Source organism: Protopterus annectens, chromosome 11.part0, assembly GCF_019279795.1.
Source record: "Protopterus annectens isolate FY-2018-M chromosome 11.part0, PAN1.0, whole genome shotgun sequence".
Classification (NCBI taxonomy): Eukaryota; Metazoa; Chordata; order Ceratodontiformes; family Protopteridae; genus Protopterus; species Protopterus annectens.
The window spans coordinates 243,342,841-243,368,706 of record NC_056745.1 but is presented as its reverse complement, the minus strand read 5'-3'; the positions used below and the strand labels follow the sequence as shown (position 1 = coordinate 243,368,706).

The window sequence follows — 25,866 nt, the reverse complement described above, 5'->3', positions numbered from 1 at the left end:
TTTGAGATAGCTTTTCCTTGCGATCTTGTAGCAAAGGCTACAAAGAGCTGGTCAGTTTTTCCTGAAAGCCTTAGTTTTATCCAAGTAGTAACGTAATTGCCTGTGAATGTCCAAAGAGTGCAGGAGTCTTTCTCCTTTGTTCTGGGGATTTGGGAAGAAGGTGGGCAAGTGAATGGTTTGGTTTAGGGCCACACTGGATACCACTTTTGGCATAAAGGAAGGATTAATTCATAGAGAAACTACGTCTTGATGAAAAATGAGGAAGGGTTCCACTGCCATTAGTGCCTGTAGCTTTGAGACTCTTCTAGCTGAGGTTATTGCTAGAAGTAGGGCAGTTTTCCATGAAAAAAAATTTAAGTCAGTTGAAAAAGCTGGTTCAAAGGGCGGCAGTGTAAGCTTTTCCACGACAAAGTTGAGATCCCAAGTAGGTGTTGGAGCTCTTCTTGGCGGTCTTAAGTTCTTAGCCCCTCTGAGGTACTGTCTTAGGAGTGGATGTGAAAATAAAGGAGGATCCGTGCTGTAATGAGCTGAAATTACTGAGGCGTGGATCTTAATAGATGAAAAGGAAAGTCCTTTGTGTAACATCTCAGTTAAATATTGTAGAATCTGAGGAATGTTCGGCTCCAGGGGATTTAGGCCTTTAGCCTGGTTCCAGAAGCAAAATATTTTCCATTTGTCTGAATAGGTTTTCCTGGTGCTGGGCCTCCTGGCCTCCAGAATGACATAACAGCTTTGGATAAAAGTGTTAGCTGGTTGTTTAGGCAATTTGCCATGCAGCCAGGTTTAAAGTCTTGAGCTGGCTGTGTAGAATCAGATTGTCTCGCTGGGTGAGCAGGTGAGGAATTTGTGGCAAAATCCATGGTGGGCCCTGGGCCATGGTCCTTAAAATTGGATACCAATATTGGCGTGGCCAATCTGGTGCAACGAGAATCATTTGTGGCCTCTCTAATCTGACTTTCAGCAGTACATTTGCTAGAAGAGGCAGTGGAGGGAAGGCATAGACTGTTAATATTTTCCAACTGAATGAGAGAGCGTCCACTTTCCAAGCTAGTGGATGGAAGGTCCTTGTGTAAAATTTTTGAAGTTGGTGGTTGTGGGGGCTTGCAAACAGATCTAGGTCTGGGTGTCCCCATTTTTGAGCCATCGTTGCAAATACTTGTGGATCTAGTTTACATTCGTGTGGATCCATGATGTTTCTGCTTAGGTCGTCTTTCCTGGCAGGAACTGTGCTTGTAATTGAACCTGGTAAGACAGTACAGTGTTCCACAAGGTCATTGCTTGCTGGCATAGAGGGTAGGAATGTGTGCCCCCTTGCTTGTTTATGTACCACATAACTGTGGTGTTGTCTGTCCTTAGTAGTTGTCCTGGGTGTAGAAGGTCCTTGAAAGCTGTTAGGGCATTCTGCACTGCTAGCATTTCTTTTTGATTGATATGCAGGTGTCTTTGATCTGTAGTCCATTTGCCCTGAATGCACTGTCCTGCCATGTGTGCTCCCCAGGCATAGTCCGATGCATCTGTTGTCATAGTTTGCCTGGCTGTGGGTAAGGTGAAAGGCTGACCCTTGTTGAGGTGACATGCCTGTGCCAACCACAGAAACTCCTGTTGAAGGCAGGGAATGAGTGGAATCATTGTTTCCAAGCTGTGGCTGTGCTGAGTCCATACACTTTTCAGGTACCATTGTAATTTCTTCATATGCAGTTTTGAAAAGGGTATTAGTAGAATGCAAGATGCCATGAATCCCAAGGCCTGCAGAATTTTTCTTGCAGGGAGTTGGGTCTTTGTTGCCATTATTTTGAAATATTGAGACAATTGTCGTTTGTCTGGCGTGAGATAAGCCATCTGGGCCGTTGTATTCAAGCTGGCACCCAGGAATGTTATGTTTTGTGAGGGCACTAGTTTTGATTTCTTTTCGTTTACTGTGTACCCTAGGCAACTTAGGTGTTTGACAAATGCCAGATGCTGTAAAAGAATGTCCTTGCTTTCTGCTTGAATAAGACAGTCATCCAGGTATGGGTATATTTGAATTCCTCTGTCTGCAGTATGCAATTACTGGTGCCAGGCATTTTGTGAAGACCCTGGGCACAGTAGATAAGCCAAAGGGCAGTGCACAGAACTGATAATGTGTTGAACCTGCAATGAAGCGGAGGTATCTTCTGCAACTTTGTCTGATAGGGACATGCAGGTATGCCTCCTTGAGGTCCAAAGTGACTAGCCAAGCATTCTTGCCCAGCATGGGAAGAAGCTGCTGTAGTGTTAGCATCTTGAATTTTGGTACTTGCAGATAGGTGTTCACAACTGAGAGATCCAGAATGGGTCTCCATGCTTTGTCCAAGAGTCTTGAGTAAAATCCTTGTCCCTGCTCCTGTGTAGGTACCTGTTGAATGGCTCTCATGATCATGAGAGCTGTAATTTGTTTTTGTGCCTCTGCCCATTGATTTGGTGGCAGGTTTGGCATTCCTTTGATCCTTGATAAGGTATGAAAGTGGAATCTGTACCCTTGAGAGACCATGTTTAGAACCCATTTGTCTTTTGTGATGATGTGCCAGTTGTCTGCAAAAAATGCAAGTTTTCCTCCCAGGGGTGTTGCCAGGAGAGATTTGCTTGGTGGTTTGAGGATAGAGTCATTTGTGTCTGCCTTCGGTTAGCTTGGGGCCAGTCTTCTCCTCCTTTCTGGGTAGCAGAACCCCATTGGCGAGGTTTGCAAGGGCCCTGTGACTGACCTCTGCCCCTTGGGCGTCTGTATTTGCCCCTCTGTGATCTGTCTGAAGCTGGAAAGGACCAATTTTTTGTTGGCCAATTTCTGCTGAAGCGAGGGGGTTGTACCTGTAAGAAATCCTTGACCGTTTGCATAGATTTAGCCTTATCCTCCATTTTCTTTAAAAACCTCTTCTGCTTTGACACCAAATAATACATCCTGTTGTAAATGTGCATCTAATAATTTTGCTTTAACATGGTCGGGGGGGGGGGGGTGGTTTGCTCTTTTAACCAAGCATGTCTATGAATGACTGAGCCAGTAACAGCTGCTCTACAGGAAGCTTCCAGTGAATGAAATCCGCATTGTAAAGTATGCTTGCCCACCTGTTCAGCTGCATGCAACAGATCCTGCATTTCCTTGAACTCAGGCTGTTCTGAGTGTGTGCTCATTTTTTGTTTCAACTGAGACATCAGGAACTGTTAATATTTCAACATGTGAAACTGGCAATTTAATGCTCTCATATAGCCAGAGTTGCAGAGGTGTATATTTTATTTCCTCATCTATCTAGGGCTCTGGAATCTCTTTCAGAGGGCACAGGATTTTTAGCCATAGAAGCCTTTGCTCCCTTAGGACCCTGGGATATGGTTTCTGGGTCAGCTACAGGGCTTTTATAAAGGAATTTGTGAGAGTCCGGTACTCTGTAGTATCTGTCTGGTTTGGCTGGAGCAGGAGGTAGAGAGTCTGGATGTAAACTAGACTCCAAGTAGACATCGTCCACAATATCTAAAACAGGAGGAATAGCAAGTGGTCTGTGCTGGGGTAATAGAAGGAACTCTCTGAGCCTTTTCATAGAATCCGAGTAATCCTGGCCTTCCCAGTGGAAATGTTCCCTCATGGTATGTAATGTTTCCCCAAAGGAGTAGTCTTCAGGGGGAGATGCTGAGGGAATAGTCTCTTCAACATCAGAATCCTCATAAGGTGGAAAAGTGTAATCCTATTCCTTCAGAAGAATCTGAGGAGAGAGAAACCTGGTCATAGGATGCATAATCCTCCTCTTGTCTTGGTCTTTTATGAGGAGGGGGATGGGAACCCCTGAGAAGGGTAATTAAATCTTCAGCCATCTTAGGCATCTGTTTCGTAGGCATGGGGCCTTGATCTGTTGACTGATGAACAGTTTTCTTAGGTTTTAAAGGAGTTTTTAAGTTTAGCATAAGATTTAATGGTGAGAGTTGTCTGTCTGAAGACACCTTCTGCCACCGAAGGTCTTTCCTCTGCACTGGTGTCTAAATCTGCTCCGGTGTCGGTAGATGGCTGCGTTGGCCTAGTAGACTCCGCGTGGGAGTCTGCAGCTGTCTGGGGTTCCAGCTCTGCGGTAGTCAGGGGCTGCCGTAGGCGCCTCGCTGAAAACTGGAGGAATGGCGACAGGCCCGGGCTGAGGCCTCGGGGTCTGGCTTATTCCTAGGCTGCCTGTCCTTATCCTTGTGTTTTTTTACGAATTGCGGTAGTCGGCTGCTCCGACGGCATGATATAATTGAATTTCCTACCAAAATAATGCCATGCGAAGTCAAAACGGCGTTTGATAGTGCGTTTATTAAACCTAGCGCAAAACCGACAACCTGTGATGTCATGGTCTGGGCCTAGGCAAGGAATACAATAGGAATGGAAGCCCTTATGAGGTATTTGCTTCCCACAAGAAATGCAATTGTTAACTTTTTCTAACATTGGACTGAGGCAAGAAAATGTTCCCCAACGGGGTACTTAGCTTTATTGAAGACTTCGGACTGAAATTCAAATCAAAAATCTCAGGTGTCGGCCGACCGGCACTTGCGAACTGCTACTGCTTCGGGCACCGCGCGGCAAGAAAGACTGAAGAAAATGGCGTCGGATGCTTCATATACCCCTGACGCACTGACGTCAGGGAAGAAGCGACAGGAACCGACGCCAGACCAAGACTTTGGAATTCGGGCAGACTGCGGGACCGCCTGATGGCAGGATAACCCAAGTGTGATGACTGCAGCAGGGTAACACGATGAACATCCCTGTAATATCTGTCTAGCTTACTAGGAGCTGGAGGTAGGGAATCAGGAGCCATGCTGAATTCTGAGACAACATCAACAATGTCTAAAACAGGAGGTACAGCCAAAGGCCTATTTTGAGGAAGAAGAAGAAAAACCCTAAGTCTCTTTTTGGATTCTGAAAAATCCTGACTCTCCCAATGAAAATGTTCCCTTAAGGTATACAGAGTTTCTCCAAAAGAAAAATCCTCAGGAGAAGCAGAATGGATGGATTCTTCTGCATCAGAGTCCTCATAAGGGAGAATAGAAAATTCCTGATCAGAAGAGGAATCAGAAGAAATGGAAACCTGATCTGAAGATTCAAAATCAGTGTCTTGCCTAGGCCTCTTAGCAGGAGGGGGCAGGGAACTCCTGATCAACGTAATTAAATCCTCTGCAATTTTGATCATTTGTTTTTTAGGCATAGGGGCCTGAACACGTGGCTCATGCGTCTTTTTTTAGACACAGAAGTTGGTTTTGGCCTTGTTTTTGATGATGGTGTCCATTTAATACACAAATCTTTAGGCCTGAAAACACCCTCAGAAGCCGGTGCCTGCTCAGTGGCTCCAGACCCATCCAAGGGAGAAACATCCGCAGGTAATACGTGAGGAAGCTCGTGGCATACCGGACTCCGAATGGGTCTCGGTAGAGGCTTGCGAATCAAAAGTAGCGGGCATCAGGGGCTGCGAAAGCACCTCACTGAGTACCAGCGAACGGCTTAGGAGAAGCTTTGTCGTCAGTTTTGGACCTAGATGGTCTGTCTTTTTCTTTGTGTTTTTTGTGAATTCCGGAAGTCGGATTGCTAACCAATGACATTTCAGGATAGTTAAATCTTGAGCCAAAGTATTTAGAAGCAAAAATATACAGACGCTTAATAGTGCGTTGGTTAAATTTAGCACAAAACCGACAGCAAGGCACTTTGTGGTCAGGGCCTAGGCAAGGAATACAGTACAAATGAAAATCCTAATGAGGTATTTGCTTCCCACAAGAAATACAATTAACTTTTATTGACATTGGTAAGGAGCAATAAAAAGTTTCCCCAACGGGGTACTTGGCTATAGTTTGAAGACTTTGGTTCTGAAAGTCGAAAACGAAAATTTCAGGATTCGCACTTGTGAACTGCTTCTGCTTCGGGCACCGCGTGACAAGACCGATTAAAATGGAGTCGGCTGCATGTTTTATACCCCTGACGTCATGGAAGAGGAGACCGCTACCGATGCAGGAACCAAGACTTTGTTGCTCAGGCCGACTGAGGGCAACCTGCCAGCAGATTACCCAAATGTAATGACTGCAACAGTGAAACACGAACATCAAACTAGTCTCCCGTCTCTTTCTTGACCTTTCAAAGGCATTTGAAACAAGTCTCCCACCCCCTACTGTTCGACAAACAGTCTCAACCCTACTGTTCGACAAACAGTCTCAATTAAACCTATCTGCCACCACTATCTCCTGGGTCTCTAGTTACCTCAGCAACTGTTTCCAATCCGTTAAATGGAGCTTTGCTATTGCCCCCAAACTCCCTATACAGATTGGAGTACCCCAAGGGTCAATTCTAGGACCACTATTTAATATTTTTACTAGACAATTATCTACCTCTACCCCACCCCCAGCACTAGTCCAGTATGTAGATGACTCCACAGTGATCACCACTGCTGATACCCTTCCCAAACTCTATACTACAACACAGGACTTCTTGTCTACTGAAAACTGGCTCATCCAAAACCATCTAATCTTAAGCCCAAAGACAACCAAACTCTTACTCTTCGTACCAAAAACAATTGTCCCACTGAAACCATCACTTCCCACAATAACACACCCATCACACTAGAAAGCCACACCAAACTACTAGGAGTCATTATTGATGACCAGCTAAAATTTGACCTGCATGTTGTAAGTAACATTAAGAAAACCCATCAAAACTTGGTCTCCTTTATAGAAACAAACCTTCTCAAGTAAAGGCAAAACAGCTCTATTGCATGCCTACCTATTTACCAACCCTTCTGTACGGCTCTCAAATTCTCACCAATTTACAGGCCACACGCATTTCTAAACTACAATCCACTTACAAGGCAGCTAAATTTGCTGCTGATCTACCATACTCTTCTCATCACTGTTAAGCACTTAGAAAACTGAACTGGTTAGAATTCCTCCATAACCTCCTCTCTCAACTTCAGATAATTCATTCTATTCTATACCAGCCCACTTTCTGTCCCAGTATCACATCTACCCCAGGAACACCACTCCGGAGCTTTGACAAGTCTCCTGTCCATTCACAAACCCAATACTAACATAGGAAAAAAAATTTATAGCTGTTACCCTGCTGAGAACTGGAATAAACTACTAGATATCAGATACATTAGACCTAAACCCCAACTCAGAAAGGCAGTAAAAAAAATCACAACCAAAAAAAAGCTGTCTGTGCTATCCTCCCTGACTGACCCATCTCTCTAAGCTATCCTCTCTCTCACCTTTCTACTAACATCAGTGAAACCCTACCTTTCCTCCTAATCACTCTTCATTCCAATATTGCAAGCCATCTTTCCTACCTCTCTGGCTCTAACCTACACTATTATAAAATTCTTTTCAAACTTGACCACCTCTTCTCTCATTCACAGTCAGTTTAATCTGTTCTGGCATGCAACCTTTCAACAGTTTAATGACTAAGCTTAGAAACCCGTACTCGCTTACTTTTAACACTAACCACTATTTTTTGCCTTGTAAATTTTATCTGTATTTCTTGTACTCTGCACTGTACCTACAAGTGCTGAAATGTGGATTCTAATTGCAATGCATGTTAAAGCTGCTACTGTAAATGTCTATGTGAGGTTTTGTATTATGTTTGTACTAAATCAACTTAATTTTATGTATTTACTGTGGAGCTTTTCTCCCAGAGTCTCCACTGAAAAAGGGCTCTGCCTCAGCTGGACCAACCCAGTCAACAAATGTCAAACAAATTACATAAATTATTAAATTCATGTCCTTTGGCTTTTTTATGCGAGACAGCAGAACAGGGTTTGGGAAATTTGCCTTTTCCCCTACTGAAGAGCAATCTTGGAGTTGTTCTATAATTAGAACATGCGCGAGTTGGGGGGGGGGGGGGACAATACAGAAAATGCAGGTGGACAAACGAAGGATGTGCAGACTCCACACAGAAGGCAGCTTACCACAGAACCAAAAGCACTGTAGCAAAAATGCTCATCTCCAACCGGAGCAATATTCTAAATGCACTTTTCATCCTTATTTTATAAAGTGCTATCCATGCTCCTGAGTCACTGACTATCCCTTCATGCCATATCATCTTTAGCATTCAGTTGTCTTAGTAATAACGACTTTACACCGCCTTATAAGACTGCATCCTCTGAAACATTTTGCTGTTCAGTATTCATATCTCCTATTCTTCCACCAAGGCAAAATACCGCATTTCAAATATTAAAAGCAAGTTGCCACTTACGGTTAAGTCTATACACCAAACCTGAATTTATTTGTAAGATCACTTAAAATCAAATTTTACTGATTCACTTATTTCCTTTTACTTTTATTTATTTTTTTTAACTCAAGATCCTTTGCTGATCTCAGGCACCCACCTAACTCAGTACCAACTAACCCATTCATTCTCTTCTGGTCCTCAGTATTTCCTCTTGGCAGGGACCAGCCTTCCAAGCCATTTCTGCACCTCCACATGACACCACCCAATGACTTGTTTACCTGCACACAATCGGCCCCACTCATGCCTGCCCTGGCTACCTAATTCATACATTTGTTCAACAGAAGAATTTATGAAAGTCATTTTTAATTGCATTACAATGAAAGCATTTAATCCAAGTTCAATAAAAAGAGACTTTACACCTGGAGTGACTACGGTTCACTGTTTTGTTTTCTAAGCACTTATTACTTTAGGTAGGTGGACACTAGCATGAGGTTCCACTGCCAGATACAAGCTTGCCCAATGCAACAGAAAGATTAGTTAGAATACAAAAATAAAACAAAGCAGCACAAAACTGGGAGGCACATCACAGCAACATATAGTGCTACACTGGGAAGTGTCTGTTCGATTGCTGCCTTTTACCTTGCTAAAAAGAGGGCTGCAGTATCTTAGCATCAAAAGAAAGGCTAGTGTATTAAGAGGGCAACAAAATGGTATTATAACAATACAAATGGGAGACTTAACACTATGTTACTGTGTACAAGGTATACGGAATACTTAAGACTAATCATGCTGTTTCACCATCACACCAAGTATTTCGGCTCAGAGAAAAGCTGAGAAGCGTAAAAAAACAAAGAATGCACACACTAACACATACAGGGAAACAAATACAGGTCAATGGGGGGGGGGGGTATACATCTGCCAACAGTGCTGGTCTTGAGGAAAACAAACAGCCATGTAAGGGTCACAGAAAAGATTTCCCAAGTGTTAACACACTGCAGAGTTATCTTAAATTAGGATTCCTTTACCATCTTCATCCTTTACATGAAAACTATGAGGTAGTGCCATGAATAAGGTATCAGTGCCAGAAACCTGTGCCACATAGCTAAACTCAGTTTTGAGCCAAACTATCTTATGCCAAAGGCATTACAATATTCAGTTATGTACAAATTTATTCTTACTGTGTTTTCCCAGCACAATAGTCTGGATCAAAAACTTTGGTAGGAAGACGGTTAATTTCTTCTCTGCTGAGACGTTTCTTTCCAACAACTGGCCCCTGAAGTTCTTCAAAAGCTAGAAGTGCCTATAGGAAAAAAGACATTTAAAATAGAGAGAGAGCAAAAGATCTGCTTAAGATACTTTTTAGTAACTTATTTTATTTTGCTGAATTAGCAGATCCTTTATATTTTTTGCAGTGTCTACCATAAATTTAACTGGATCACAAACTGTTCACCACTACTGAAGTACAAGCTGCTAGATGTTTTCTTCATGAAAACAGGATATATGTAACATTTCCCCAAACTAAGCATTTTAAACAGAGCAATGCAAACAATAGAATTTAAGCAACCAACATACCAAGACGTAACAGGAAATATGCATCTACTAGCTTGAGTGCAGGTGGTGATGATGCTGACAGCTGCTCACTAAACAAGGGGAGTACCCAAACACTTTAGTCCTCACAAAAATGAAGTTGACTCAAATGCAGAGAATTGGGAAGGCTCTATTTGCTCAAAATCAAGCAATACAGAATAAAGTCCACATGTTGGAGAAAGAGCTACAACAGCCATTCTCAATAGTACAGTTGTGTAGGAACTTACCACAGTTGTAAGAGTTCAAGTGGATTAAGTGTTGTGGTTCTCACACTTAGGATAACCTGCATGCAGGCAGCCTGTATTCAGCCTGACATCCTGAGCATTACCCTCCCCCCCCAGGGCTTTGTCTGTCGTACCACAGAGGTGCAAATACACTGGTGGTATACAGGCTTCAAATAGCAGGTGCCAACCTCATCTTTCTTGCCATGCACTGTGTGCAGCCATATATGGTTTGCAGAGCTACAGTTGGCATACTTTCAGCAACCAATTAAGTAACCCTTAGGTCAAATGCATCTCTCTTCTCTTGTAATCTGCTAGATTGTTTTTCTCATGCTTGAATCAGAGTATAGTTTTAAGGGTACTTGGTGAAAGTAAACAGTGTAGCATGTGAAAATCAATCCCCCACAAAGATTTTCAAAACCAGTATTTGTAGCATGGATACTTGTTGACCTGCTTTCTTCACTGTTTTTTTTTTTTAATAAACATCTTCACCGAATTATCACTTATGAACATAAGCAAATTGAAAGTTTTGTGCTTAACTATCTGTGTTGTCCACTTTAAATTTTCCTCACTGAAGGGTCTCTGATCCAACATCAGATCAGACTCTGCCACTTTTCCCAGACTTTAGGATCAGAGTCTCAAGCTCCTTCCTCTCTGCATAATGCATCATAGCTTCCCTGACTCCCCCGATTGAGTTTGCTGCCCTATAACTCAAGAGATTATAGCAACAAGACAGAAGAGAAAAAGGACTGAGGATCAAACTCAACCCACGGGTTCTAAATTTCTTTTAAGTACTTCTCAAAGGCACCAGGCAGGGGGACGGCTGGGAGGGATGCGATGAACTATGAAAATGAATAGATACTTTGTCATGGTAAGTACATAACTTTAAAATCTGATGTTATCCCAGTTACTAACGCCTAGGCAGCCCCCAAGGATGTCCCAGAGCACGGTCGAGCCAAAGGATCATCAGTCCCCTTTTTCCCCATTTTTCTACATGGGGTCAGGGTATCACATTAACTGTCGCCAACGCCCTCGATTCAGTGCCAAACTCCTGCCTTCAACACTCATGGACTGTCACAGATCTTTCACACAATCCACTCACCTTTACTGGACACCCTCGCCTCCTCTTTCCTTCTTCCTGTTTGTCCCAAATCTTCCTCACTAGATTGTCATCCGCTTTTCTACACGTGCCCAAACCACCATAATCCGTTCTCGCTGATCTTTTCTGCAATTGGAGCTACTTTGGCTTCTGCTCTTATGTCCTCATTTCTTTGACTGTCCCACAGTGTACAACCTATCACCTTTCTCAGGCACTTCATTTCCATCACCTCTATGCTTCAACTATTCTGCCTTTATTGCCCAGGTTTCTGTACCATACAGAAGAAATGGTCGCACTGCTGTCTTGTACACCTTACTTTTCAGCTTCTTTGGCATTCTTCTGTCAGGCTACACCTGATACTCTATGCCAGCTGGCTGCAGCCCCTCTGATTCTAGCTTTGACCTCTTCATTCAGGCTACCCTTCTCAAATACTCCTCCCAGATACCTGAAGCAGTTTACCTGTTTCACTATCTTCCCTTCTATCTCTATTCTCAGCTTCTAATGATTTTCCCAATTTGCTGCCATTACCACAGTCTTATCTGTGCTTAGTTACATCCCATGTGCCTTCAGATTTGCATTCCATTCCCCTATCCTTTGCTGAAGTTCTAGCTCAGAGTCTGCCTGTACTGCCACCACACCATCTGCTTCCACAGCTTTGTTGATCCATCCCCTCCAACTGGTTTGCTATGTAGTCCACCGGTATGAACAGTAGTGGTCTCAGAGCTGAACCCTGATGTACACCCACACCCATTGGGAACCCCTCTGTGAAGCTGAACACTGTTCGTCCTCGAGTCACTGGGTCCTTGTACATAGCCTGCACTAATTCTACCAATGTTTCTGGGACTTCAAACCACCACAGTACTGCCCAAAACAGCTTCTTCGGACCCTGTCATATGCTTTCGCCAAGTCTAGGAATGTCCAGTTGGACTCTCCTCATCTCTAGCTTCTTCTCAAATGTCTCTCAATGCAAACATCGGGTCAATTGTGCTGCATCCTGATCTGAATCTAAACTGCTCATCTCCCATTTTATATTCTTCTACTGTCTATCTGTTTATCAAATCACCCCCTCCAGAACTTCCATGCAATGTGACAGGAGTCGAATGCCTCTGTACTGCCCAGTTGTGGATGTCTCCTTTGTTCTTGTACACTGGCACGAGTATGCTTATTCTCCAGTCATCTGGGATACGCCTTTCTCTCCACACTATTAGTACCCTCAGGAGCCATTTCTCCCCCATCTCACAGAACATCTTTATCATATCTACTGTGACCTCATCTGAGCCTGCTGCTTTCCCCGACTTCATCTTCCTTATTGCTGTTCTTACTTCGAGTGGGCTCCTCCTGTTCTCTCATTGTAGGCTGTTTCTGGGACAGTACAACTTCTGTGTGGTTTTCGTTATTCAGAAGTTGCTAGAGATACTCCTTCCATCTGCCTTTAATGTCATCTGGGCGGGTGAGCAGGTTGTTGCATCCCTTATGAAGGGTGTCCATCTTCATCTTTGTCTTAGCCTTGCAACCTGATATAGTTTCTTTGCGCCGCTTACTGAGTCACTTTCCAGACGTTGGTACAGTGCCCCCGACGCCCTATTCTTTGGTATTACAACTGCTTTCTTAGCATCTTTGCTAGCCAACCAGTAGTCCTTCCTAGCCTGGGCAGTCTTTTCTGTCTCCCACTTTTCTGCACTCCTTTTTTCTTTTGATGACTTCCTGGACTTCTGCATTCCACCACCAGCTTTTCGTATGTACCTTAATTCCATACCTGGCTCAGCCACAGATCTTTTCTGTAGTCCTAGCACATGTTGATTTTAGGCACTGCCATTCAAGAAAGCCAAAGGATGCCCTCCTAGAAACAATTTCCAATTTATGAGACAAAGGTGAGAGTAAGACCAAGTGGCTGCAGCACAAATCCCATCAATTGAGGCACTGGAAAAGGCAGAGGCGGTAGCCACAGAGCTGGTGGAATGGGCCTTGGGAGGTTGAGGCAATTCAATACCTTTCTGTGAATAAATGAAAGAAATACAGCCCGTAATTCATTTGGCTAAAGTGATTTTTAAAACTGCCTTACCTGAACAGTTTGTTGAGAAAGATGCAAATAGTTGGTCAGATTTCCTATACCTCTGTTTTGTGGAGGTAGGAACATAGTTGCCTGTAAACATCTAGGAGATGCAAAATACATTTTCCTTTGTTTAACTATTTGGAGAGGACAGTAACTGAACTGACTGGTTACGTCCGATTCCATGACTACCTTGGGCATAAAGGAATGATATGTTCTTAAAGATACCCTATCTTTATGGAAAATGATGTAAGGAGGTTTAGTTGACAAAGCTTGAAGCTCTGATATTCTCTTAGAAAAAGTAATAGCTACTAGAAAAATTTTCCACGAAATAAATCTCATATCACAACTAACAGTTGGTTCAAAGGGCTTCTGGGTAAGGCCTTGCAGTACTAAACAGGATCTCAAAGGGGAGAAGGGTATTTTATTGGAGGCTTAAAAAAATCCCATTCAAGTAAGCTTTGCATAACCTGGAAGAGAGAGAAGATCCCTTTCCCAGCATGAAAATTGGATATGGCAGTCAGTTGAAATTTGATGGTAGAGAAACTAGCTCCTTCTTGAAAAAGGATACTAAGAAAAGGAATAGCCAAAGTGGGAGCCACGAAAGAGTCAATATTCTCTTTTGAGGCCCAAATAGAAAACCTTTTCCACTTGCTGCTGTAGACCTTTTTAGTGGAAGCCCTCTGAGAGGCTTGGATTATGTCACACAGATGGAATGGGCAAGCCTGGACTTTCTTACAATTACTGGAAGGGGAGAAATCATGAGGTCAACTTTAGGGTGTGGAGACTGGGGGACTGGATGTCTGACAAAAGGGTTACGAGATCCTCTCTGGGATCCAGTACCCAAGGTAGATACTTCAGATGAGACCACAGAAAGGGTGAAACCATGCCTGACGAGGCCAGAAAGAGGCAATGAGGATTACTGAGCTCTTCAACCTGCTGGATTTCTGTTGAAACTTCGGCATCACTGGAACAGGTGGATAACCATATCCTAAATAATACCTTAAACACTTCAACACTCCATAAAAAACTTTATAAGTACTTATTTACACTTACAAAATATGGAGAAAACTTTTTAAAATCACTTTTTAAAACAGAAAATACTGCCTACTGTCCATAAACCGCATTTTGTATATAAAGCTAGTAAAAACTGTAAATATTTTTTCAAGCATGGTAAGATCATATTATTCCCCTTCTTTGAAGGGGACAACTCAATGAGGAACATGTAAGCAATGTTCCTATATATTACAAGTGAAACAATGAGTAAAAAGGTCACACAGGAAAACCAAATGGTTAAACTCAAAAAAACCTGTGTGATACCTTAAACTTCTTGTATCAGAGACAACGTGGGATATATGCAAATAACCCTTGAAGGAGATCAGGTGTTTCAGCTAAATGGCAATTCTGAAGGTCTAAGACTTTTTCTTTACTTTTATTTTTAAAAATATTTATTGACAATTACAGCCCAATAAAGCCAAACTCCTCTAGATGTGGACATGCACGTTTCTACCTTCTTATGGCATCATTAGCACAGTATAAGAGGGATGTTTGACTTTTGGAATGCCTTCTTATGGCATCAGCAGCACAGCATAAGAGGAATGTTTGACTTCAAAAAGTTAAACATTCCTCTTAAGCTGCGCTGATGACATATATTATAAGTGCAAACTTTATACCTTGAAGGTGAACCTTTTGTTACAAAGTTAAAAAAGGGCAAGTGCAATACTAAGGGCATTGTTTACATAGCAGTCTGAGATAAATGCATACTATTATGTTGGAAAAACTGAGGGGCAATTAAAAAAAACATATGAACAACTTTATGCTATTTTTAAAGCAAACCTTAATTCTCTGTTTAAACATGCTTTGGAATAGCACTGTTTTACAAAGTTCCATTTTAGTATCTTGGATATGGTTCCTCATAACCCTAGGGATGGATGGCGGGAATTGGATTTAGAATTAAGAGTTACAGTGGCACATAAGGTTAAATGCTATCAACCCTCAAGGAATTGATGAGAATCTTTCTATTCTACTATAAGAAAGAAGGCTTTAGACTTGTGAAAGAAAAGTTATTTGGAGTGGTTTATGATGCATAAGATCGTAGGAGATTACTAGGTTAATGGCTCAGGGGCCCTTACAAACCTAGCCAAGAGTTTATCCCCAGAAAAGAAACCACAATCAGAACCTATCACCCCTGTCAATGAAGGACACAGGTGGAACCCTGGGACAAATCTGCGGTTGCATATCCACTCAAGGTTGCGCTTGAAGAGGGCCAGCGACGTACTTTGTTTGACGTGTATGGGCAGTCTATTCCAGAGATAGGGCAACCTCTGGAAGACAAACTTGTCTCTCCAGCAGGTTTTGTTAATGTCACATATTAGATTTAAGTCTATTGTGTACTACAGGAGGAGTTAGACACAGATATGGAGCATCTCTAGTAGAGCAGGGTCAGAGATTGCCTTGTAGGCGAGACAGGTAACTTCTGAGCAATCTGTATGATGCAGAGTAGAGCGACAGTGATTTGAGCCTGTCCACATAGGACAGGTGTTGGAGACCATGGATTCTCTTTGTGAGGTATTTATGTGGCCTTTCCAGTTGGTGCAGGTGTTTGGAGAGGTACATACCAAACGGGGCTTTGTACTCTATTTTCCTAACGAGGGAGGAGTACAGAGAGGTAATCTTTTTTCTGGATGCAATCCCTTTATTTGTGAGATGAACCAAGTAAAAGGCTTTTCTGACCACTGCTGCTGCATGATGGTCAAATGTGAGATTGTCAGCTTCTGTACCCAGGACTCTCACCACAGGTTGTGTGCTTAGGGGGTTGCTGCTAATGTGGTAATCAGCAGGGGCCATGTTTTTGCCGAATAGTATAACACTTTTTTTGCACTTAACTAAAGGCCATGAGTTGGTCACCAGTCATTTGTTGCTGTGAGACCCTCCAAGTATGTTATCATTTGGGGAGTCAATGAAAGCAACCAACTTACAGTCATCTGCTAACTTGGTCAGCCACAGGCCTTTTGTCTTTGCCTGGACCTCTGAGAAGTAGATGCCAAACAATAGGGGTTCCAGGACAGACTCCTGGAGGACACCACTAGTGACAGGTCTGCTATCGAAGGTAGTGGCACCTATTTTGACCTTGTGGGTCTATCAGTGAGCCAGTTAGCCACCCACCTGAGATAGGGATTTATGCAAAGTTCTGTTAGCTTTTTGATAATGCTTTGGCCAAGTCAAGGGAAGCTGTGTGTACTGACTTTCCCTCATCCAGTGCCTTGGTGACAGTCTCAAAAAAGTCAGTCAACCAGATTCAACAGGCAAGATCTGCCCTTGACAAATCCAAACTGGGTGACGTCAAGTGCTTGGAGAATGCCTAAGTCCTTGTTTATGAGGTCCATAATAATATGCCCCTTGGCCTTACAGATCAGACTTGTCAAGCTAATGGGGCGATAGGTACCAGGGGCAGTAGTGGCACCTCCTTTGTTCAAAGGGATGACAATGGCAGTTCTCCACTCTGCTGGAATGAAGCCTGTACTTAGGCTATGGCTGAATACGGTGCTCAATGACTAGGGTAGTTCTTGCTGGAGATGTTGCAGAATACAGCCTGGGATACTATCAGGTCCTATGGAAGCTGTGTTCTTTCCCTTGGCTAGGGCCTTTAACACTATCTACAGAGATGTGAGGTGCGGAGCAAGTATCGGGGATGTTGACTGGGCCTTTAAGAGAAGACAGGGGGTGAAATTTGCACTGAACCTGCCTACTAGCAGGTTGGCTAAGTCAACAGGATCAGTGTAAGTGGCACTAAGAACTAATTCGAAACAAACCTAGGCTTAGCCATGGAGGCTTCTGATGTCAACTGAAAAGGCTTTGTGGTTAGCCTGTGTTTTGGAGGCTAGTTTTGATTCATAATTGGCTTTGGAGGTTTTCACTAGTGATCCAATTTGCTTGAGGCTAAGGAGGGAGTTTTTCCAATTGGGAATTTGTACCTTTTTAGCATTGGACAACAGTTTCTTCCTTTTGTTGCAAAGCCTGCTGACAGAGTATGTCCACCACAGTGATTTGTGTTTCCTTGAGGAACAGGCTTTAGTTCTGTTGGGTATGGCAGAGTCCATGCAGTTGTACAGGTGGTTGTATACTACACTGGCATACTGTTCAGAATATCTGTCTGCATCCTCTGAGAGGGGAGGTGGTGTGAAGCTACTGACGCCCTCCCTTAGAAGGTTGTAGTCAGTTTTTGAGAAGTTTTTTAGCCTGGTTATGGCTTTTGGGGGGGGGGGGGGTTAGACAGGATAGACACTTCAAATGAGACACACCAATGGTCTGATCTCACCAGAACTTACTATGGGTGTGGTGTGGAGAAGTTACAGTGTATCATGCTGGCAAAACAAGCTGGCTCATCTTTAATGAAAAACTCCATCACTTAGTCTTCCAAACCTCATTTTGGGGTCGGAATGTGTGGCATGAGGTTCAGCCTTAAGGCAGGGGTGCTCTCTGCAGCCTTGAACCAAGTTTCCATGACTGCACAGATGTCAGCATCTTTCAGTGCTAGGAGAGCCTCCAGTGAATGCATTTTCAGGTTAAGGCTCCTTGCATTAAGCAGCATGACCTTCAATTTGCTTTTTGATAAACTTTTATGTTGGAAGATTTGTATGTGGGACATTGCCTAAAAAAGGTACAATGGGGGAGGCAAGAGCCTTGGCCAGAATCCCAAAGTATCAATGTCAATCAGCCATGTCATCTCAGGCCTCATCCTCTTGGAATGACACCAAAAACTAAGCCAATTGTTGAAGTCACAGGCACACAAAATAAGAGCATTTTTTTTTATTAATGTCCTTTGTGTCTGAAAGTGCAGTTAAATATAATTTTGTTTCTTTAGGTACTATCTTCTGTTTTAAAAGTGTAAAGTTATAATATAAGTGCAAATAAGTAAAGTTTTTTATGCAGCGTTTAAGATATTTTGCATCTCATTGCATAATTGGTTTGATTTTAGTATAAACGATTGTTTTCTTGAATGGATTTTAACGTTCTGAAAAAGTCACAAGTTGTTTCAGGGACAACAGCGCTTGACGTATAGTAAATTTGTCTACTCCTTTTAAAAGGTTTTATCCGTTTATTTTATTTCTCAGTTTATCAGTATTCTTGCTTATGTAAAACAAAAGTGGCGTGCTGGAACGCTGTACGCCAATGAATCCAGGAACCAACTGCTGAAAACCGCTGAAATGTTGATGGTACTAGCTGCAAATATTAAATCCACGATACGTTACGATAATAAAAACAAAGTTTATTCCACAAATACCATGAGGTTAAGCGCTTTCACACACCTATACATGTGTGCTTCATCATCTTTCTTTTGGTTAATAGCCATTTTTTAAGCCATTCTGGTCCCTGATCATTCTCGATTAGAGCAAAATACTTGTTGCACTCCATGTTCAGGTGAGAGGTAAAATGGTCGCAACAAGGTTGGTCCCTACAACTGAAAATCTTGTTTGCCACTGACTGGTTGAGGGACCACTCATGTGGAGTCAGAATGGACCTGCTGAGTTTGTCCGCTAGAATGTGTTTTTCCCCGCTAGAATGTGGTTTTCCCCCCTAGAATGTGTGCTGCAATAAGAAAGTGGTCTGAAGATATTGCCCATTCCCAAACTCTCATGGCCTCCCTGCACAATGGTTATGAACAGGTTCCTCATTGTTTGTTGATGTACCAGACTATTGACATGTCTGTAAACTGCAACTGTCCCCAGAGGGAGAATGTCCTGAAAGGCTTGCAATGTTAGGACTGCTCTTGTCTCTAGGACACTGATATGCAGACTGGTCGAAACAGATTACCACATGCCTTGGACCATCTTTCCTTGGTAATGCCCACCCCCCCACACACACACACACACATAGAAGCATTTGTGATCACTGCGGCTATCAAGGAAGGGAGAGAAAAAGGCCTGCCCAGATACAGGTCTGACTGCATCTACCACTGCAGATGAGTCAAGAACATCTAAGACAGTTTTATGGGAACTGAAAGTGGCTGCCAGAGGATGAACTACTTAATCGCTACTGTCCATTGAAGAACCCTAAAAGAATCTTGCTAATGGAACTAGAAGGCACTGTTGTGCAAGAACTTACCATAACTTTAGATGCCCTTATCTTCTATATGTTGCTGTATCCATAACATCAGGAGATTTGCCTCTGGTAAACTCTCGTACGTCCGGCCATTATAGAAACATTAAATGCTACCACTAGGGTGTGTGTGACATCCTGTGTCCCTTTCTCGAGGATGTCAGTCGTAAACAGACGTCGGGTATAAAAGCAGACATTAGCACACAACCACTTCAGAGCTGAATACCAAGTCCTTCTATTCATATGCTGCTGTATCCATATCAGGGAGAGTGCAAAAGCTCCTGTCCTAACAGAGGAGTGGAGGACCAGAAGCACTTACAACAAACCCATGGATGATGGCTCTGGCAAACCCTGCTCTGGCTCTAGAGACTATGTCCAATTTGTAGTGCTTAGTGAAGTTGTGTACAAAGGATCATGTAGCTGCTTCAAGAATAGCTGTGTCCAAACCTTTAAAGAATGCCAAGGAGGACACTGCCCTAGTGGAGTGTGCCTTAACAGGAGGAGAGCGACTTACCAATGGCTAGGCAGTGTAACAGGAGATAGCTTTAGATATCCAAGAGGATATGGTTTGCTTGGAAACAGGGTGCCCCAGGGCTCTTGGGTGATAAGAGATGAACAGCCTGTCAGACTTGCGGATGGGTTCGGTCTTGACCAAAAAGTATCACAGTTGTCTGTGCATGTCTAAAAATTGAAGTATCCTCTCGGCCGGACTTTTTGGAGATGAAAAAAGGATGGCAGACTAACAGCCTAGTTCAAGGACAGTTCACTGACCACTTTAGGCATGAAGGTTGGATTAGTACGAAAGCATACCCTGTCCTTGTGGAAGAGCGTGAAAGGGGGAGAGGCCATAAGGGCCTGGAGCTTCAAGATCCTTCTGGCTGAAGTGATGGCCACCAAGAGTATCGTTTGCCAAGTGCAGTGCTGGAGGGAGCAGTCTGACTGGTTCGAAGGGTGGGAAAATCAATTCCTCCAGGACAAAATTAAAATCCCAAGGAGGCGGAATGGGTTCCTTGGGGTTCTGAGATGTAGTGCCCCTTTCAAAGAGTTTGACTTCTAACCTTGAAGCCAATGTTGGTACCAGGGGCAGGCAAGCTGAGATGGCCGATGGGTTTTAATAGAGTAGGAAAGTCCAGACTTCATTAGGACACACAGGTAGGACAAAACCACTGGGGGCACTGCAGTCAGTGGTTTTAAGTGGTTTTTCTGACACCATATAGAAAATGTCTTCCACTTAGACAGGTAAGATTTCCTGGTAGTGTTTCCTGGCCTCCTACAAAACCTGAAACACGTCCTCTGTGTATATGTGTCTAAAGGGAATCCGCGCCCTATCACCCACAGTGTAAGATTCAGTGTGGACAGTTGGGAGTGTAAGAGTGTTCCCTTCTGTGTGAGTAAGTCCATTTGGTGGGGTAACTTGTGGTGACTGCCCTTGGCTAGATGGAGTAGCAGGGGGAACCAAAGTTGCCTTGGCCAATAGGGAGTCACCTGCAAGATTCAAGGCTGTTCCTTCCGAATTATCTGTAGGATCCTCTCTGTACAAGAGGGAAGGGGGGAAATGCATAAGCATACATTCCCCACCCAGGTGACAAAGAGCATCCACCTTCCATGCTTCTGGGTGTGGTGCCCTGGAGCAGAAGGTTGGGAGCTGTCTGTTCATGGGGGACTCTGAGATCTACATCTAGAATACCCCAATCGATGGACCAGGTCCAGAAACACATCCCTGTTCAGCATCCACTTGTGAGACAGGGTCATGGTCCTGCTTAATGAGTCCTCCATCACATTGCCTGTAGAAAGGAGGTATACTGCTTGGAGGATCTGTTTTTCCAAGGCAATTTCCCAGGCCTGCAGTGGAGACAGGACCTTGCCCCCCCCCCCCCCAATTTGTTGATGTACTACAGCGCCGTGGTGTTGCCTGTGCACCACATCAGAGTGCCTGATAGAAGCTAATCCTTGAAAATAAAGGCTAACATTATCAAGGCTCTCATTTCCTTGATATCGATGTGGTCTTTCTGTTGAGTGAGGGTCCATGTGGTCCTCACCCTCCATCCTCCTAAGGTTGTACCCCACCCTGTGTCTGATGCAGCTGTAAAGAGATCCTGGTTGGGGGTGGTGGTCATGAGGGCAGGCCAGGATTTAACTGAATCTGGGCTCTCCACCAATTCAGTTTCCTGGCTAGGCATGGGGATCATGAATGCCAGAGGATGGAGGTGTTGCTTCCAGATTGTTCGAAGTACCACTGGAACTTCCTCATGTGAGGCCTTGCCAGAGGTACCATGGGGATGGTCAAGGCCATGAACCCTGGGATTCTGAGGAATTCCCTGGCTGAGATGGCTTTGAAAGGAAAAATATCCCAGAAGCAAGCAGTGAGAACCACAATTTTTTTCTGGGGGAAGGCAGGCCATTATTTCCCTTGTCAGAATCCGACATCCCAGGAGCACCTGGTCTTATGAGGGTATCAGGGATGTTTTTTTTTTAAGGTTTATTGTAAACTCCAGATCTCTTAAGAGGGAGATGGTATAGTCCAGGTGTTGCAAGGCCATCATACTTGATGTTGCCTGAATGAAGATGTAGTCGAGGTAGGGGAAAAGTTGTATTCTTTGTGTTCTGGCAAAATCCATGACTGGGGACAGACATTTTGTAAATAATCTTGGGGCTGTAGAGAGACCAAATGGTGAAGCAAAGAACTGTACGTGTGCACAGCCCACTGAGAAAGAGGAATTTTCTGGAGAGAGGATGAATTGGGATTTACAAGTAGACATCCTTTATATCCAAAGATACTAAGAATGCCTGAGGAAGAATCAGGGGCAGAAGAGTAGGTAGGGAGAGCATCCGAAAGGAGGGAACTCACAAGAAGGTGTTGAGATGAGAAATCCAGAATGGGCTTCCAGGGACCTTTTCTAGGTACCAGGAAAATTCTTGACTAGAACCCACACTCTCTTGCAAGAGAAGGGACTTCCTGAATGGTTCCCTGAGCAAGAAGCTCCTGTAGGACCGGGGGGGGGGTGTTTAAGGCATGCCTTTGGGAGTAGATCCGGCCTCCCAAGTCATGAAGTATCCCTGCTTTATGATAGATAGGACCCAAGAGTCCAGGGTAACCAGTTTCCAAGCGTGGCGGGATAAGGAGAGAAGCATGGATAGATGGGTATCTGGGGGAAGTTAGAATAGCTCTACTTGCATGTAAAATAAAAAAATGGTAAGCATTTTCACAATGGAGCTTCTTCAGACTGTTATCCAAATAGAACAGCAGAGGCTATTTAAACATTGTATCAAATTCACAACCAATCAAAAAGCTCAGCATGCAAAAAAGCCCAAACATGTAACCAATAAAAATTCTTGATTCTCATTGATGTCATCTCATTTCATTTATGGTACAGGCATATTGTACCAAATGCACAGCCACGGCTGGATTGTGCTTTGTTCATTAAAATTTAAAATGGATGCATTCAATCAATTCTAAGTGTTAGACTGGATGGTATAAGCAACAATAACCATAGTAAATATGAATTATGTCATGTTCGATAAACAGTTTACACTAACTTGGCAGCCATTCAAGGAACATGTTCTGTCAGCAACATTTTCTTTAACTAGCACAGAAATAATACTCAAAAGCGCTACCTCTACTGCACAAAGGTCAAATATCAAGTTGAGTTTACCATTGTGTAAGTTTCAAGATGAAGTATTCCAAGACCTTTTATGTGGCACTATTTTGGAATTAATTCAAATATGAGCAAGCAATAATTGATGCCTCGATGCATTAGTAGGATGTGTGCAGAAATGCCTGCGGACATCATTTGGCAATGAGTGAAACATTACCAGATGAATGGAAGAGAAACTGAAAATGCATCCATGGGCTGGCTCTGTCAAGCCCTTATGGAAATGGGTAACATGGCATTCGGTTCTGGAAAAGCTACTTATGATCTGCCAAGATCAACTTCCTTCTATGGTTCATGGGCAAACGCTAGGCTATTAGTCTGTAGACTATTATAAGCCTAAGCCAATAACCAGAGAGAAGAATCAGGCCCCATACCTTGTATCTGAGGTAAAGACCTAAACCAGCATGCTAACCCCCCCTCCCTTGAACACACACAGACACATGTATGTGCATGTGCATGTGTCTAAAACAAGGCAGAGCTATTCTATTAAGGAACTTAACTTCCACTGAAAAAAAATAAAATTACCAAAATATCCAATTAAAATACTTCAGACTGAGCTACTAAAAAAGGCAGCTCCTGCTCACTCAACATTAAGTAATCACAATATATTTAGTCGTTTGCATTAAACCTTGCTTGCAAGTTTGTTACCATAAATTACACCGATCAAAGGCCGTATGAATTTATGAATGTACTTACGTTCGCTGCATAGGAAATTAGACAATGGATAATTCTGTCATCTTTTTGAAGAGTGCTTTTTTTGTTTCAACAAAATCTGGGGATGAGTTTCTAATTTCAGAAGTAGTACAACAAGAAAAGAGCCATCAGTCTTGGGGTGGAAGATAAGCCTCAAAAACAAAGTGCTTTTGAATGATGTTGCAGTGCAAACCAGGAAAACTGCATGCCCGTTTGTGAAAAGCTGTAATAAGCAGTGTCCAGAGACGAACAGAAAAATTATGCAACAAAGTAGCAGGAACTTTCCTATGTGATAGGAAAGCTGATCTTTGACCAAGTAATACAGACATTAACCTGTTTTGGGTAATGCATTTTGACTTCTATAAGCTGTCCCATTCTCAATATTTTTGAAAAAAAAAAAAAAATCAATTTCGTCCATACTTTACAACAAAGCTAATACATAAAGCAAATAAAGACCTAAAACCTATTTTGCTTTAACTGGATCGGGTGCCACATCATACACATTTAAATCTATAGCCTTTGCATATCTCAACTATTTAAACTTCAGCAAGATCGCTTAACATTTAGAAAAATAAATTAAGGAAGAATCCCATAAACATATGCCAGCTGACATCCAGAAAATGTAATACCTCATAATTATTTCCACCACTGTTCTCGTCTAATAGGCTGTCTGACAGAGCTACTCTGCTACGTGTCCTGTAAACTCCATTTGTATGTCGAGTCCTCCTACCTGGAAATAAACAGAAAATGCAAATGTAAGAGCACATTACTATTACAATTGATTGCTATGCATACATTATGGAAATCTACACAAGTATGCTTACTGCTCTAATGCACTATATGTGAATATGGAATTTAACTTGAAAAATATATTTTAAATTTATATCCTCAGTGTGTATCCCCAAATGTTTCTGAAAAGCAAAAAGTAAATGATTTGAATAGTCAGCAAGATTATTTCAACATGTTACCACTGCATATCAAAATATATAACCACCTAAATGCAACAGCACAATTCTATACTAGTCCTTTAAGTGAAATACTATAAAACAGTGCAGTGCCATATTGCAAAATATAGCTTTCTGCAATAGAGCTCAGCAGAAATCATTTCACCTGCACCTAAATTAGTGCCTCGCAAGTTAACTTAGTGTTGCTTTATCAGAAAAGAGCAAACAAATTCTCACTTTAATAAAGTCCGTATCTAAAACACAATTATTTAAGAAAATTCATTAAAAAAATCAATTTTATTCCCACTCACTACGCAACATTTTCATAATGTGCTGTTTTGAAATGCATTTGTGGGGGAGTTTTTTCTGTACCTCCTACTGCCCAATATCAATTTTTTTGTGATACAGCCTCCACCTACTGCTTTACCTAAGGCAGTAGGGCACCCACTCAACCCACATAGGCACCCTTTTCATTAAGGAACAATCCACTAACTCCCTTCACTAGTGCACAAAGTTCAGTACTTTCAATGTAGAAAGCACATCACTGCTGATACCAGTCTGTAGTCTACTTGCATTTGGTTGCTACATGCCCTTGGGCATTTATTGGGAGCTGCCAAATCAAGCAAGTTCACAGCCCAAGACAGAAGAGTAGGCCTTTCCTAGCCAGATTTACTCTCACTCCTTGGCAGCACTATCCGAGACTTGATATTAAATCAAAACTGGCTGAGCATACTGTTTAGAAATAAAGACAAATGAAAGCTCATCCTCTCTATCATTGGGCCAGCTGATTTTTTACACAATCTTATGTTTTAAAAAGTGGCATTTATCTGCATTTTGCCTTCTATGGTTAAAAAAACAAAAACAAAAACCCCCCCCCAAAATTCAAGACAGGCTCTACACTACTAGGAAAAGGTTTTAATTTAAAAACATCTGTTATTCTTTAAAATATGACAATTTAATAGAGTATTATAAAATAAAAAGGAAACAAACCATAGTAATACTTTCCATTAATGTCACAATACACATGTGTACACGCACATATACATACATATACAATTTCCCTTGACCACACAAATTTTCCAATGCCTGCATTCTTTTAGACTTCAGTCTTCCGTCTAATCAGCATGCATTACTCCCACAAATTTCAATTTCTACAAAATTTGCTCCTTCACTTTATTCTCAAGATCCACTACCATTTTTTAATCTCCTTTCCAATATTCAGTACTTCAATAACAGCTGCTTTAGCTTTTGCTCCCTTCTATGTTCAGTACTTCAATTACAGTTACCATTTTCAAATAAATGCTTTTTTTTTTTAGTAGCCAGTAACATTATACTTAAAGGCCT

General features: G+C 42.5%; 1 protein-coding gene across 4 annotated transcripts in view; it reads right to left on the bottom strand.

Annotated features, from left to right (window-relative positions):
- LOC122815299 overlaps positions 1 to 25,866 on the bottom strand; it is a 623,971-nt gene that overhangs the window by 147,114 nt on the left and 450,991 nt on the right. For all 4 annotated transcript variants that reach the window (XM_044087667.1, XM_044087668.1, XM_044087665.1 and 1 more), the window contains 2 exons: positions 24,208 to 24,308; positions 9,355 to 9,476 (listed from right to left, as the gene is read on the bottom strand). In XM_044087667.1, the coding sequence (XP_043943602.1) occupies positions 9,355 to 9,476; positions 24,208 to 24,308 (223 nt within the window). The remainder of the gene's footprint in view (positions 1 to 9,354; positions 9,477 to 24,207; positions 24,309 to 25,866) is intronic.